At 42.9% G+C, this 16,285-nt stretch overlaps 1 protein-coding gene across 1 annotated transcript in view; it reads left to right on the forward strand.

Moving 5' to 3' along the window:
* chsy1 (chondroitin sulfate synthase 1) overlaps positions 1–16,285 on the forward strand; it is a 57,876-nt gene that overhangs the window by 12,038 nt on the left and 29,553 nt on the right. The window contains exon 2 of the mRNA XM_041979735.1: positions 13,436–13,931. Coding sequence (XP_041835669.1) covers positions 13,436–13,931 — 496 coding nt within the window. The remainder of the gene's footprint in view (positions 1–13,435; positions 13,932–16,285) is intronic.

The raw sequence follows: 16,285 nt of genomic DNA on the forward strand, positions 1-16,285 counted from the left end.
AGATGAAGCTGATTATAATTGAATTTATAAAACTGGTGTTCATACCAGTGTACGCCAATTATAGTCAGCTTTTGGGGTTTATAAAAACCAAAATTAGTGGGAGAATGTCTCTACCTCCTTGGCAACTCTGACCCTGCCGTACACACAAAATGTGGAGAAATGGGAAACTGTGACACCGACGGCACAGAATAAAATTCGTGCACAATCAAATATTACCTTTCACACCACGTGTTATATTTTAAAGCTGTTTGCAAAACTGAATTAAGCGGCATGTGTGTTTGATATTGATACTCCTGGGAGTTCATGTGCTCACACACACCCAAAAAATAAACAAATAAAATCAGGATTTACAAGGGAATCAGATGTATATTATTAATAAGAACATCAGCCACTAAATTATGTTGTCATCGTACAACAAAACTTACATTTGATTAAATCAATTCACGCTAATAAGGTGACAGTTTGCTGCCAACATGTGCCAGAAAAATGAATAATAATTACAATTAATGTGCAAAAGTGCTAGTCAGTTCAGCTACAATCAGGGTATTTCCCCCACCTGTAGCTATTTAGAAAATTGACTGATGGATATAAAAAGACTCCCCAGTGCATAAAGCTGCTAGTCTTCAGGCAACCGGCACCTTCCAGAGGAACCTGACTGACAGGCTGGGAATAACACTGCCAACCTTTCGGCGTGTTATGCCAGACGGGTTAGACATTATCAATGTTTTGTCACAATATTACATTAACTTTCCTACACTGGAGTAGAACAGGCAAACAAAACAATGCAATACGCAGTGACGTCCGGTTTCCCTGGCGTGATCGCTGCTATTAATGCACTAAAGTTGCAATAAGATCGCCAAGTGAGAATGAAATAAAATTTCAAATGTAGGGGGAAAAAAAACAAACAAACTTTAATCCCAGTGGGAAATTGTGAATTGGAAATTAAATCTGCTGTCATTAACCAAAGCATTTTAATTGTCTAAAGGTCCAAAACATATGTGATGCTAACATGTTGCTCAACAATGTGGATCCACCCATGCCTCTTTCATTCATTCTAAAGACACACACCCGGTGTAAGGTGGGGCTAGGTTTTTTCCTTTTTCCCTACGTATATCTGCCTGCAGTCATCTTTGCTACACACAGTTTTATAAATGATTCTCCTGATCCTCTTCATGGTCATAACTGACGCCGGGCTTGTATCATGGCATTCAGATAGTTTAATGTGAAATTCCTGAGAAATGTGCTTACACAACACACTGCTTTGATTAAATTTAAAAGGCATTGAATCATAGTTCTGGTAATTCTGATGCAATAACCTGAATTCTGCCTGCAGCTGTTTTCTCATTCTCAAGCTTCTTCACTTCCTGTTTACATTTGTGTTGAACAAGTTTGGATTAAAGCTGCTGTTCGTTTTTAATCACTTGTGGTCGAGATTTACCACAAATTAGGGCTTGGTATCACCACTAACTTTCTGAATCAATTTCCTTCACAACATCCTGATTCTGTTAGATTTTGATTAAATCCAATTCTATTCTATTTCAATTCATTTACGGATATTCATGCAACACCAATATATTCCTTGAATATTAAAGACATTCTCAGAAATGAGAATGTCCTTCTGATGGACATAATGTCTCCATGATGGGCATGACGACCTCATGATGGACGTCACGTTCATCATGATGGACGTGATGTCCTCATGATGAACGTGACGTTCTCATGATGAACGTGACGTTCTCATGATGGACATGGTGACCTCATGATGGACGTGATGTCTTCATGATGAACGTGACGTTCTCATGATGAACGTGATGTCCTCATGATGAACGTGACGTTCTCATGATGGACGTGACGTCCTCATGATGGGCGTGACTTCCCCGTAATGGACATGACTTTTTTACGATGGACGTGACTTCCCCGTAATGAACGTGACTTCCCCGTAATGGACATGGCTTCCCTGTAATGGGCGTGGCTTCCCCGTAATGAACGTGACTTCCCCGTAATGGACATGGCTTCCCTGTAATGGGCGTGGCTTCCCCGTAATGAACGTGACTTCTCCGTAATGGGCATGGCTTCCCCGTGATGAACGCGGCTTCCCCGTAATGAACGTGACTTCTCCGTAATGGACATGACTTCCCCGTGATGGGCGTGGCTTCCCCGTAATGGGCATGGCTTCCCCGTAATGGACGTGGCTTCCCCGTAATGGGCGTGGCTTCCCCGTAATGAATGTGGCTTCCCCGTAATGGACGTGACTTCCCCGTAATGGACGTGACTTCCCCTTAATGGACGTGGCTTCCCCGTAATGGACGTAACTTCTTCATGATGGACGTGACTTCCCCGAAATGGACATGACTTCTCCGTAATGGACATGACTTCCCCGTGATGGGCGTGGCTTCCCCGTAATGGGCATGGCTTCCCCGTAATGGACGTGGCTTCCCCGTAATGGGCGTGGCTTCCCCGTAATGGATGTGGCTTCCCCGTAATGGACATGGCTTCCCCGTAATGGGCGTGGCTTCCCCGTAATGAATGTGGCTTCCCCGTAATGGGCGTGGCTTCCCCGTAATGGGCGTGGCTTCCCCGTAATGGGCGTGGCTTCCCCGTAATGAATGTGGCTTCCCCGTAATGGACGTGGCTTCCCCGTAATGGGCGTGGCTTCCCCGTAATGAATGTGGCTTCCCCGTAATGGACGTGACTTCCCCGTAATGGGCGTGACTTCCCCGTAATGGATGTGGCTTCCCCGTAATGAACGTGACTTCTCCGTAATGGGCATGGCTTCCCCGTAATGGACGTGGCTTCCCCGTAATGAACGTGGCTTCCCCGTAATGGACGTGACTTCCCCGTAATGAACGTGACTTCCCCTTAATGGACGTGGCTTCCCCGTAATGGACGTAACTTCTTCATGATGGACGTGACTTCCCCGAAATGGACATGACTTCTCCGTAATGGACGTGACTTCCCCGTAATGGACGTGACTTCTTCATGATGGACATGACTTCCTCGTAATGGACGTGACTTCCCCGTAATGGACATGAAGCTGTCGGTGTAACACCGGAGCAGGAGAAATTCTCCGGCTGCTCCTTGCTTCAGCCAGACTGTTTCCATCTTCACCTCTCTGGGAAAATTTAGTGCTTGTCTCATCTTCAGCTGGTTTGTGTGTTTTACGACACGTCTCTGTCTTCTGACACATGCACATGCACGTGTCTGTGTGGCATCAGGGTGGACTTCTGTTGTGACTTGGTGCTGTACAGAAAATAAAAGAACTTGACCTCGTAGCGGGGTGGTGGGTATGTGCATGGTGATGTCACTTCCTGTTATTTTCAAAATATTCCGGCTGTGTCTCAAACTGCGCACTTACGTGAGTGCACTGGAAGGCAGTGTGTAGTACGCATTAAGCACTTTCTTCTGTAGTGCACACTATCGTGGGTAAGTGTTGACCCAAGTGGAGCACTAACGTTTGCATTTGACAGCGATTCCTCTGCCTGCTTTAATTAACATAATTAAACTTAACCCCACCTGTAAACTACGTCACATCCAACACCAACGCAGGATCCTCCTTCAATTGGCTGAACATGATTTAGAAAATATGCTAATTTATTTATTTTAAGGTATATGACCCTCCTACATGCTGCCTGATGGCAGCACCGCTCCATTAATATCTTAATACCTTTACCTTTTGCAATCCATCTGACTAAGTTCTTCCAAATTCAGAATCCCAAATAACGGTCACCTGCATTTTTTCATGTATCATACTTTAAGCTATTAGGCTGCCTCATTTGATAATAGAAACCATCAGCACAAAAGTTCATGTGTCTTTACTTGTCTCCCCCATACCTATGTATAAAGAAGTCAAATATACAAAGATATCTTTACTAAATTAAAGTACTTTACATTTTATACATCTGTTTTCATTGGTGTTTACTAGGGATGGGCATTCGATTAAATTGTCTTAATTGATCATCGTGAAAATTAAAGATCGATTAATCATTAATATTTATATTAAAATTCGGCATTTATTGGGTATATTAAAATGTAGTGAAAATTGAAAAACCTGCGTTTCCACATTGAGATCTGGTCACAGTTCGGTCCGACAGCACAGCAGCAACAGCCCACCGCTGCTCCACTAGCCGATCAAACATCTCACACACGGAGTTCCACCGAGTTTTGCAGACTGAATAAGCCGGTGAATCCGGAGGCCCATTTGCTCCCGTTTCCCTTTGTAGTGCATTGGTTGCTGCAGTGCTGTGATTGCAGTGGCTAACAAGTTTACTAGCCACTGATATTACCCAATGTGGATAAAGTGAAAATCCGTCATTTATAGCCAACTTGAGTGTGTGCGCAAAACAGGCAACTGAAGTCCAGTTCACTCTGCTGGGATTGTTGGCAGTGGCAATATTTGCTGTGTTGTCATGAACACATGCAATAACTCGGTCTTCAAGTCCCCATTGTTCTACAGCTACATTCATTTTCTCAGCGAGGTGATCAGCTGTATGTCGGCCTGGCAGGCTTTTTGTGAGGAGGACTGCTGAGTTAATTTGCCAGTCATCACTGATGTAGTGGCAGGTGATGGTGATGTAGCTCGGTGGTTAGAGCAACTCTCTCAGCGGTGCTCAATTCTTCCAACAGCTTCTGCTTTCGTTCTTCGTAGTGCATTTCTACCAGTCTGGTGATGTTACGTCGTGATGGAATGGGATTTGCCGGTTCCAACACGTTTATCAGTTGTTGAAAACCTTCAACCTCAACAATACTTAAGGATAGCATATCCATCTCAATGAACTCAATGATCCCTTGGGTAATTTTCTCTGCCCGTTGTGCATCGCAGCTCCTCTGTGCTAACACAGAGTTGATGCTAGGTTGAGACCGAGAGAAGGAGCACCGCCACTAACCAGGGTCGGATGTGCGTTGTTCAAGTGGTACATCATTTGCATCGTGGAGGAGTTGTACTTAAACACAGCTTTGCAGTGTTGGCAGTGAACAGAGTCATTTTTTAAATTAAAATGGTCCCACGCCACACTTCGCCGTGACCTCTTCATGATTAGACTACTTTTGAGATACACAGAAACTCGCCGGGTAACTGAGTAGGCTTATGGAGTGTTTTTTTAAACATTGCCGTGGTTAAGTGTTGAATTACTGCCACATAGCAAAATTCATTGCATTCCTTCAAGACTCGCAGCACGCAGCAGGACTTGCATTAGTTTTATTGATTTAAAAAAATGTCATCGACGAACATCTTAATGATCAATTAATCGGTCATCGATTAATTATGCCCATCCCTAGTGTTTACACGGATGCAGTTCACATCTGGCAACAGGAAACCAATTATACTAGAAATCATGGTTTAAAATATGAAATTCTGTTCTATTCTACAGTCATTCAGCAAACGCTTTTATCCAAAGCGACTTACATTTGAGAGTAAGAACAACACAAGCATGAATTCAAACATGATGGGACATCATAATTAAGTGGTAGTCAGACTGCTGTGAGTCCAGTTGGACCCTGGTGCTGTCATGTAGTGCTAGAGGCAGTGCATATATTTTTTTTGTTTTTTAAGTTTTTTGTAGTTTTTTGTAAGTCATTTTGTTTAAATACAACATCACGATTTCATCAAACAATATCACTGTGGGCATAAGTGCACACAGCTTATTCAGTACTTTGTTGAGCCAAAGAGCTGGACAAATCTTTCTAACTCATTCTGTTGAGTAGAAGAGTTAAGCTAAGTGCGGAAATGCTCCTTAAACAACTGAGTCTTTAGCTTGCTTTTAAAAGTGGATAAGGGCTCTGTGGATCTGATGGAGTATAGACTGTCGAGAGGGAGTGTAGCTCTGGATTAAGGAGTGGAGGTGGACAGGAGCCGTTTGGGTTATTGTTTTTGTAGCCAAAAGCAGAGCTTTGAATTTGATGCGCTGCAACTGGAAGCCAGTGGAGAGCGATTAGCAGCAGAGTGACATGAGCTCTTTTGGGCTGTTTGAAGACCAGACGTGCTGCTGCGTTCTGGATCATCTGCAGAGGTTTAACTGAGCATGCAGGCAGGCCAGCCAGTAAGGAGTTGCAGTAGTCAATGCATGAAATGATCAGAGCCTGGACCAGGAGCTGGGTCGTGTGTTCAGTCAGGTAGGGTCTGATCCTCCTGATGTTGTAGAGAGCAAATCTGCAAGATCGAGCAACCGAGGCAACGTGGTCCTTAAAGGTCAGCTGGTTGTCTACCATGACACCAAGATTCCTGGTAGAAGACGTAGGCACAAGCGTGAAAGAGTCAAGCTGCACGCTTATCTGTGACTGTAAGGAAGGATTGGCTGGACAGACAATAAGCTCGGTGTTGGACAGATTTAGCTGAAGGTGGCGATCCTTCATCCATGTGGAGATATCAGCAACATGCTGATATTCACATTGAGACCGGTTGTGTTGTCAGGTTGGGAATAAAGGAAAAGCCGAGTGTCATCTGCATAGCAGTGGTAGGAGAAACCATGAGAGCTAATGACTGCACTAGGGTTGGGCATTGTTTGAATTTGAACAATTCCGGTTCCGATTCCGGTTCCTGACAATTCTCAATTCCGATTCTTTTAAGCGTAAGGGTCAAAAATTTCTCTCAGGACTGTTTTCAACTAGTATATAAATATTAACTCATATATATTAATATATATTATATATTAACTTGAACATAAGTATTAGAAACTTTCTTTTCACAGGGATATTCTTTTCACAAGAGAGCTTTATTTCTTAAACTTTATGAATACGCATTTACACATTAATCCTGTGTGCTCCAACTGATGGGCTAACCTGGACTTGTGCTGAATTTCAAACAATAAATAACAACTTGTGCAACTCCAGTTGAACTTCAGCAGGTACAGTACAAAATCAGAAACAGTTCTTGTTGAGGAATATGATCATATCTGCTTTCTCAGGCAGTTTGCATGAGCGTTCTGAACAGATTGTGTCTCCTGCAGTGGAGAACACACATTCGCTGGGTGTAGAAGAAGCTTGAACACATAAATATGAGAAAGTGAGGTCTGACAGCAAAGGACAAGTCTTTCGTTGGTTCCACCACCATGCAGCAGGGTCCTCGGACATTGTGGCTGGTGGAATTTCCTGGTATATCTGCAACTCTCGCTCTCGCCACTCTTTTCTTGATGGACATGAAGCTCTGCTGTGACAGTGTGTTCTGTGCCTCCTCCTCAGCAAATAGCTCCTCCAGTGGAGTCTTGCTGAACAGTTTGCAAGGAGGCGGTTGCTAAAAAAAACCCAAAAGGTTAATCAGTATTACCACTAAAAACAGGAAAACATGCACTAAAAGCATGATCATTATTAAGATTGAGAACCTATATATCAGCCATCATACACTTACACTCTCCTCCTCACACTCACTCTCATCCTCCTCTGCTTCATTCTCAGGCTGCATGGTGTCCCCATCAGCTCCACAGTCTTCCTCTGTTGACTACAAAGAACACTAGAATTTAGATTTTAGATATTAATAGATGAAAAGGAAAGCCGAGCATGAATGACCTGTTCAATCAGCTTCCTCTGCGTCTGGTCCCAGACAGTGTCATCCAACTTATGTTTAAAGCACGGATCTAACGCAGTGGCCACTTGGAGAAAGTTCCTGATCATCATGTGCATCATACTGCAAAACACGTATTCCTCAAGTGTTTTAACAAGCAACGGGAATCAAGATATGTCTATTCTTCAGCAATTTCCTTCCATCTGCCTGCCTCAGTCACTTACCTGGTAACGCTTAGATAGGTTTGCCCAAACCTGCGTTTTAAGGTTGGATACAAACACTGTGTCTCCCTCTTTGACAGTCAGATGTGCCTCAAGCTTTTGGAGAATGGGTAGTGTCTGTCCGCATGTGGGGCTTTTTTCTGAAGACATGCAGAGCGTTGATGTGTAGAGAACTTTCATGACATTGATGAAGTCTTCTGCTCTCCGTAAATCTTCCTCAGTCAGCCGAGTAAGCCTGTATGAAAAAGAATTAAGAACACATAGAAATATATTTAGTGTTAGAAATTTTCTTTTTTTTCTTAATAAAACATCTGCGCTTCCTACATTAGCACATAGTCTATAGTAACAGCTCTTCGTAATAAGTCAAGACAATCAATTCACTGATGAAGTGTAGTCACTCTTACTGTTCTTTCAATTCACATTTTGCGTGTACTGGTATTTTTTGTGTCTGAGCTCATCTGTCTATCTCTACCCGTCCCTTTTCTTATTTTTTCTCAGCCGCTGATCCAAGCTAGCTGCTTGAATTGCATGGTACTGCTCTGTTAATCTCTCCAGCATTAGGTACAGAGTTCCAGCGCGTTCTCACAGCAAGGATGAGTGAGTGTCGGGGCAACTCTGATAACAACAAGAACATTAATTTTAGGTTATTTAGCAAATGCTTATGCTAGGAGACAAACAATATAGTATTTAAAATTGGACTCAAATACTATAGTACTACTCCGCAGAACTCATAAACAAAAATAAGATCAGAAATATAAAGTCATTTTGTTAAAGTCAATGCACAATGGCTAAATAAAGTGAACTTTGCGTGTCTTACGTAGAAGTTCTTGCTTCTCTTGGAGAACCACCTTCGCCATCAAGCACCTCTTCATCCACACAACAATGGTTCGGACCTTGGCCACCCACTGACTCACTGGATTTAGGGACCGCTATATAGTGTGCTGTAATGGTGAGGTAATGGTCCTGTGTGATGCTACTCCAGCCATCACATGTGAGGGCAACAGAGCAGATGTCACTGAGCTCTGTAATCACATTTCTTCTCGACCTTATACCAAGATGGGATTAATGTATTTGATAAGTAGTCCCTGGAAGGTGGTGTGTACTTGGGGTTTAGTGTTTTCACCATGTCCCTGCAAACAATAACAAACATATAATGCCACTGTTACTGTAACTTTTGCTCAGTATTAATTAAATTAGCTCTATTGTTATTGCTTAACTAACCTAAATGTTGGCGATTCTACATCTGAAAAGGGATGCAGTGTTTTTTCCGATATATGCGGTAACCTTTCTGTGGCACTCCTCTACTTCTTGCACTGACATCTTTGCCTTGGCTGCTATGGTAAACGGGGTAGTCATAGCAGATTGCGTTGGCTTGGCAACTGCCTGGCTAAAGTTAGCAATTCCAGGTTGTTTGTCTATAAAGAAAAAAAAAGACGTGGGCTAACGTTTGCTGAGTGTTTGCATTTGAGTTGACCAATCGTTTTAGGTTGAGTAAAACTTGTTAGCTGCCTCAATGTTGACATAAGACATAGGTTATTGTTTTACTTACCGGATTTCGACTGCAGTGCGGTGCTAGGCTGAGGGTCAGAGCTGGAAAAAGAGGCAGCAGAGGAAGAGCCAACAGAGGAAGGCCGGCGCAGCGCATCAAAGACGGGGCACTCTCATATTTGAACACCATGAACCCGGAGATGTTTAATCATATTTGTTGTGCACCCTCCTGTGCATGATATAACACTTTTACAAGTGTTGCACTGAGCTGACTTGTCATCTCTTTCATGAAAGTATAGCCATACTTTAGACCGCCGCCGCACACTGTCCATGTTTGCGCAGTAGCTAACACTAACACTTCCAGCGGATTCTTCTTCGTTGGTGTTCAGCAGCTTCGTCTTCCTGTCGGCGGACAAGGACAAGGTATCGAAATTAGGAATCGAAAGTTAAAAATTTGAACAATTCCGGGAGAATTGAAAAGTAAGTCCCGGTTCCAATCGATGCTCGATGTCCAACCCTAGACTGCACCGAGTGAGGAGGTGTACAGTGAAAAGAGAAGAGGGCCAAGCACCGAGCCCTGAGGCACCCCTGTTGTCAGCCCATGTGATCTGGACATTCCCCCTTGCCAAGATACTTTGAAGGATCTTCCTGTGAGGCAGGACATGAACCATGAGTGGACAGATCCTGAGATGCCAAGTTCCAAGAGTGTGGAGAACAGTATATGATGGTTGACCGTGTCAAAGGCAGCAGACAGGTCCAGCAGTATAAGGACTGAGGATTGACCAGCGGATCTGGCAACCCGTATGGAATCAGTAACTGACAGGAGAGCAGTTTCAGTAGAGCGGCCTTGCCTATAGCCAGACTGATATGGATCTAACATGTTGTTGTTTTGGAGGAACTGTGAGACCTGACTGAAGACGGCACGCTCTAGTAATTTAGACATGAATGGAAGCAATGAGACCGGCTGGTAGTTTCAACCTGGGCTGGGTTGAGTGTGGGTTTCTTCAGCAGCGGGGTAACCCGAGCTTGCTTGAAGGCAGAAGGAAAGACACCGGATTTAAGAGAGGAGGTGATAATATAGGTTACTGCAGGTTTGATTGTAGGTAAAATGCTCTGCAGGATGTCAGAGGGAACGGGATCAAGAGGACAGGTCGTGGGTTTGAGTTGACTAGAAGTTTAGAAACTTGGTCCTCATTTAGAGACCAGAAAGAGCAGAGTGAGGCACCAGTAGCTGTTTGGTAAGTGGTACTGATGGTGGAAATGAAGCAATGAAAAGGCTAAAACACAGGGAAACATTTTTCTCTTGGCTCCTCCTCTTCAAAGCAGCATCCTAGCCAGTTGGTACTTCCACATAAACACCTCATTGTCACTGCTGGTTCGTAGGGCTGCACAATTCACACAAAAATGTGAATCCCCGATTGAGATCATGATTCTCTGGCATGATTTTTTCTAAAAAATGTTGTTTTGCACTGAACTTTAACAAAAAAAAACAAAACAAAAAAAGACATTTAAATGGTCTTTCAGGTAGAGCAGCTGTGTCAAAGGTGGGCTAAAAGAAAAGACTAGCAAGTTGAGGTCTGGCCTGGTTTAATGTTTATTAAAAACCTTTTTAAAATGACCTTATTGCTCACATTAAACCTGGAACTAACAAAACCTGTTAGTTCTTGCCTATAAAACAACATTAATCATAAAATAAAAAAATTCTGTTCAAATGTGTTGCATTTATTTCTTATGACTCTAAAGGCACCTTTTTTTCCCAGAGTAATTTTAATTGAAAACATTTTCTACAGGTTATAGCAAGAGAAAAAAGGCAAAAAATTAAACTGCCCTGAACGTCACTTTTCTATATATATATATATATTTTATATATTACATATATAAATATATTACACACACATACATACATCTATAAATATGTATCATTCAAGGTTCAGTGCGGTTCTTGACATGTGTCTGAATTGCATGCAGACCATTCTCAGACCATGCATCATGCGGTACTTTGTGGTGACGCTTCGTGTGACTGTTGAGACTTGTGGGGTTGTCTTGCGGTGCTGCAACCAGGGCAAAACACTTTACTATGCAACTCACACTGTTGGTTACCAACTGGTTTAAATCCAAAATGCTTCCACACCGCTGCCAAATGCAAACATGTTTCAGGTACGAGTTCAGTTCGGGCGAGGGGGACTCTCGTCACTACCATTTGGGTTTTCATCGCTGTGCATTTAAACCTCCTTACCACAGACTTTCCTCCTCTTTCACTCTCACTCACTTTTCTTTTCAAACATTCGACTGCAGGCAGGCTTCCTCCCTGGATCACATGTTGTAATGCTTCTTCACCCTTGGTTGAGGGAGGAGGCAACGGCAGTGCTGTGTTTGGGGACGCTTGAAAAAATCTGGAAGGAAATTAGGAGCATTTGTTTGTGATGCAGCTGTGTGTAGAAATGAGATCACGTGTATGTGTGAATCGAGATCACGATTTTTTTTTAACAATTTATCATGCAACCCAACTGGCTCAGTAGTTTGATGCCACAGTGACCTACAGTGCAAAAATTATTTATGTTTATATATACTTTATGGGTACTTTGCAGACTCTTATCTAAAATAATGTACAATCTAAATATAACATTAGTTATATTTGCCAAGAACAGAAAAAATGGAGTTTAGAATTTAGAGTTTATACTATTTTATGATTGTGTCATAATGTCATAAAGTAAACAAATGTCTTGTACCGGCCTTCATATCAGACAAATACATTATTTTGTCTCATGATATTTTATATTTTGCTTCCATGCTACGGAAACATGCCAGCAGATATATGGTATCGTATTTGTGTAAAGGGGTTTCTCTGAATTGTGAATACATGTGTAACTTGGGAGACTGTACGACCTCACAAGGACTAGGACGTGTGGCCTTTCAGCTGAATGGCAAAACAGTTTTCTTGAGGTTTTCTGAGAGTATCATCTTGTAAACTCAGCGGTACCATCAAAACTGGCCAATTCTCTAACTGACATTGTTTCCAAATAGTTTTCAGATCAAGGACCATTTAGTTGACACCACAATGCTTAATCTGTGTGTGTGACAGCCTGGCCCGTGTGAGCCGCTGAAAACAGTGACACGATAACCGCAGTAATATAGTAACATAGATTTGGACAGGAACTTACTCCCTCCTGTTGCAGAGCAGTCAAGCCTCCACCAGCACCCACCAAATGAGCAAATGAGCTCCATTTATCTCTGCTGCTGCTGATTGGACTAAACCACCCTCCCAACAGGTGTTTCTCCAATTATAAAAAACAAACTTTCCCAGTTAAAATTATCCCATAATAACAAACCTCTGCTTCGTTACATGGAGGTTCAATGATGAATAAACATACGGAACCTATAGTATTAATAATTTCTAACACTTATAGCCCATCTGCATCAGCAAAACCAGCTAAACATTTACGTGTGCTAACTCTACTGAGTTGGTATAACCGCAGCCTCCAACAAATGATCCGATCCATAACTGTCATCAGGGATAGAAGAAGAATTATGATTGAATAATGGGCTGCATGGTGATGTGGTGGTTCCAGCTTACCCTTAATGGACTAAGCTTTTCAGAAAATGAATGAATAACCTCATACTTACTTCTATATAAATTAGCCTCTGCATGCATCGGTACTGCTGAGTTGTTGGCCGCCATAATTCACCTCTGGAAAACTGGTTGAAAGTCCGTCCCCTTCTGCTATGTCAGCAAAGTGCGTTTTTGTTTAGTGCGTGTAGTGATCATTGTTTCACACCAGATTTTTGGCCGAGTTTAGGGCAGCATCCAGGTACTTTCAGTGCAGAGTATTTGTTGAAGTTTCAATGTCGGCACACTATGCTTGCTGTTTTAGTGTTAGCTGCAAATGTGAGAGGTAATAAGCTGCTAAATAATCCAATAGTAAATGAACATCTGAATGTGGATCTTGAAGAGAAAAGCAGATTTTGGGTGGAAGCGACACAAGAAACCTTTCAGCTGTAAGTTCTCACCAGGTATCAGTAAGTCACACTAAAGTAGTGCCGCTGTTGTCACCTGAAAGAAAAAAATTGATCTCTGAGTTTTGTGAATTTATATTGGATTATTTAAATTTCAAACGATTAAAATCAATTAATTTATATTTTTTAAACCCAGTCCTACTAAAAATAAGAAAACATTCCTAAACTACTTTGCTGGGACATGGAACACACCTGTTTCTGTTTCTGTGTTTGTCTGCAGGACGTGGGCACAGACCATTCCAGGTCGTGTGGAATTCTTCTCCAGTGAGGGCTCCGACACCTCCATCCCAATCCCCATCGTGGCTCTGAGGAATGTGGATGATTCATACCCGCCCCAGAAGAAGTCATTTATGATGCTCAAGTACATGCACGACCATTACCTGGACAAGTACGAGTGGTTCATGAGGGCAGACGACGATGTGTACATAAAGAGTGAGAAGCTGGAGAGCTTCCTGAGGAGCCTCAACAGCAGTGAGGCCATCTTCCTCGGCCAAACGGGAATGGGGGCCCGGGATGAGCTTGGGAAACTGGCTCTGGAGCCTGGAGAAAACTTCTGCATGGGGGGCCCGGGCGTCATCATGAGCCGCGAGGTCCTCAAGAGGATGGTGCCTCACATTCGAGAGTGTTTACAGGAGATGTACACCACCCATGAGGACGTGGAGGTGGGCCGATGTGTCAGGAGATTTGCTGGGGTCCAGTGTGTCTGGTCCTATGAGGTAGGAAGTTCTGTTTTTACTGTTTTACTCTTATGTTGTTTTTCAGTCCAAATACACTGGTCCAGCTCTGACTCTCCAGATGTTCACACACTCCTGCTCACACACAAACAGCTGGAGGACTGTGTTCAATAATCTCTGGAGAAGAAAGGGATCAGCTGACCAGCCAGCCTTCTGTTTGGTTGAAGACGGCTCCATCTGTTCTACTTTGTCCTGTATTGGTGTCACACATCAGCTGTCCCCTTCTAGCTCTTGCTTACCCTTAGCCAGTTAGCATTTAAGCTACATGTGGAGCCCTTTTTGTCTGATTTCCATGAAGTGGAAAACATGGACGGAGTCGCAGAATGTGACAATAAAAATAGAACTGGTTGTAATATGTGGAATATGGTGGACTTTGCTCATATGAGGGTGTGATTTTATGATTTTATTTTATGACCCCTTGGCCTCTCTGAACTCGTCACATGCCCGAGTTTTTTGCCTTGGCGACCTCTGAAGTCATGTTCTGCTCAGCTTGCTAATACCTGTCAGCTGTCTCATTATCAGATCATCAGAGTCTATCAAGCCAAAAAGGGCCTGACTGCAACCCCTCACAGCTGGTGTCTACCAATGAGTTCAGGGGATTACCGCCCCGACAGCTCTGGTCACGCAGCAGCAGATTTTATCTGAAGATAATCTTCATCATCGTCAAGCTAACATTATCACGTGTAATGTTACGGGATTTTCTGTATATTTGCTTAGTTTTACAGTTTTAATAAGTAAAACTGGTGCAGCAGTGAATATGGTCCCTCCTCAAACAGTTTCCTGCTGCAGGTTTACTGGTGCAGCAGTGAATACGGTCCCCTCCTCAAACAGTTTCCTGCTGCAGGTTTACTGGTGCAGCAGTGAATACGGTCCCCTCCTCAAACAGTTTCCTGCTGCAGGTTTACTGGTGCAGCAGTGAATACGGTCCCCCCCTCAAACAGTTTCCTGCTGCAAGTTTACTGGTGCAGCAGTGAATACGGTCCCCCCCTCAAACAGTTTCCTGCTGCAGGTTTACTGGTGCAGCAGTGAATACGGTCCCCCCCTCAAACAGTTTCCTGCTGCAGGTTTACTGGTGCAGCAGTGAATACGGTCCCCCCTTCAAACTGTTAAGCCATATTCCCAACCTTCTTTATGCTGTTTTGAACCAAGAGATTCAGATCAGAACAAAAATTAAAAGTGTCTCCACTTCTTTTTTCCAGTTTCTGTCTCTACATAAGCTGCTGTTGGCTTCTTCCTGTTTACTTTTGGAAGTTCATGCTCTGTTGGAAATGTGTCTGGGGAAGCTGTCCATGATGTCAACTGGTTTATACCAGACTGGGAGGGATGTTGAGGACATCTACCAGCAGTAATGTTTAAATTCAAAAATGAAGCTTTAGTATGGAGAGGGAAAAGAAAAGTCTCTAAGCTGTGATCAGTCCTTTCAGTGTTTACTTTTCTTCATTTTTGTCTTGTAACTCATTATTTAAGGTTAGCAGCGTGCCATGAATCACTCTGACAAATGACAAATAACTGGAATAATGACAGCAGATTTTCCTGTCAGACTGAACTGTAGCTATCTGAGCTTTTTTTTTTCTTCTCAGTGTTGGAGACAAATGAATGGTGGAAAAAACACAGCAGAAACTTCACTGTGCTTTGATGTGATTGGTGGCCAATAGCTTCACCTCTCTGCTCTCTGTGTTTTTACGTTGGGAAAATATATATACATATATATATATATATATATATATATGTGTGTGTGTGTGTGTGAAAAAGTGGAAACATGGAAATTGTTTCTGTTTTGTGTTTGTTTCAATAACAATATTTTTTCTCCTGAAAGCCAAGACTTGAGAGAACGATGAGATGAGAAAAGGTTTGGTCACTGTTGATCTGTGTGTTTTTTCTACAAAGTTCTGTTAGTAATAAATTCTGCTTTCTTCTTCTGGTCGACCTTTATGATGCTATATCTATTCATACATTCATTTTAGCCTGATAATCTGAGGCTGAAAACATCATGTCTGATGCTGACTGGGATTAAAAGCGTTGAGCTTCTACATGAAGCTTTAGACAGATCTACTTGTTTCTCAGATCGCTTAGAAAGGTGAGCTGATGTGTAAACGTTTTTCTTCACCTGAAGACTCCATCAGACACCAGGACCTCCTAACTGTGACTTTCCCAGCTTGTTTCTGGTTCAGAGGGTTGATGTCTCAGTCATTCAGGCTTGCTGGTGCCAGATCACACAGGAAGTCATCCACCCACACCACCATAAGCTGTGTCCTAACACGTCCTTATGTCTGTCTGTGAGGGAGGACACCGCCACTCCCCCAGCATACTGACTCAGGAGGACGGACGTGAATCCT

Source organism: Melanotaenia boesemani, chromosome 1, assembly GCF_017639745.1.
Source record: "Melanotaenia boesemani isolate fMelBoe1 chromosome 1, fMelBoe1.pri, whole genome shotgun sequence".
Taxonomy (NCBI): Eukaryota; Metazoa; Chordata; class Actinopteri; order Atheriniformes; family Melanotaeniidae; genus Melanotaenia; species Melanotaenia boesemani.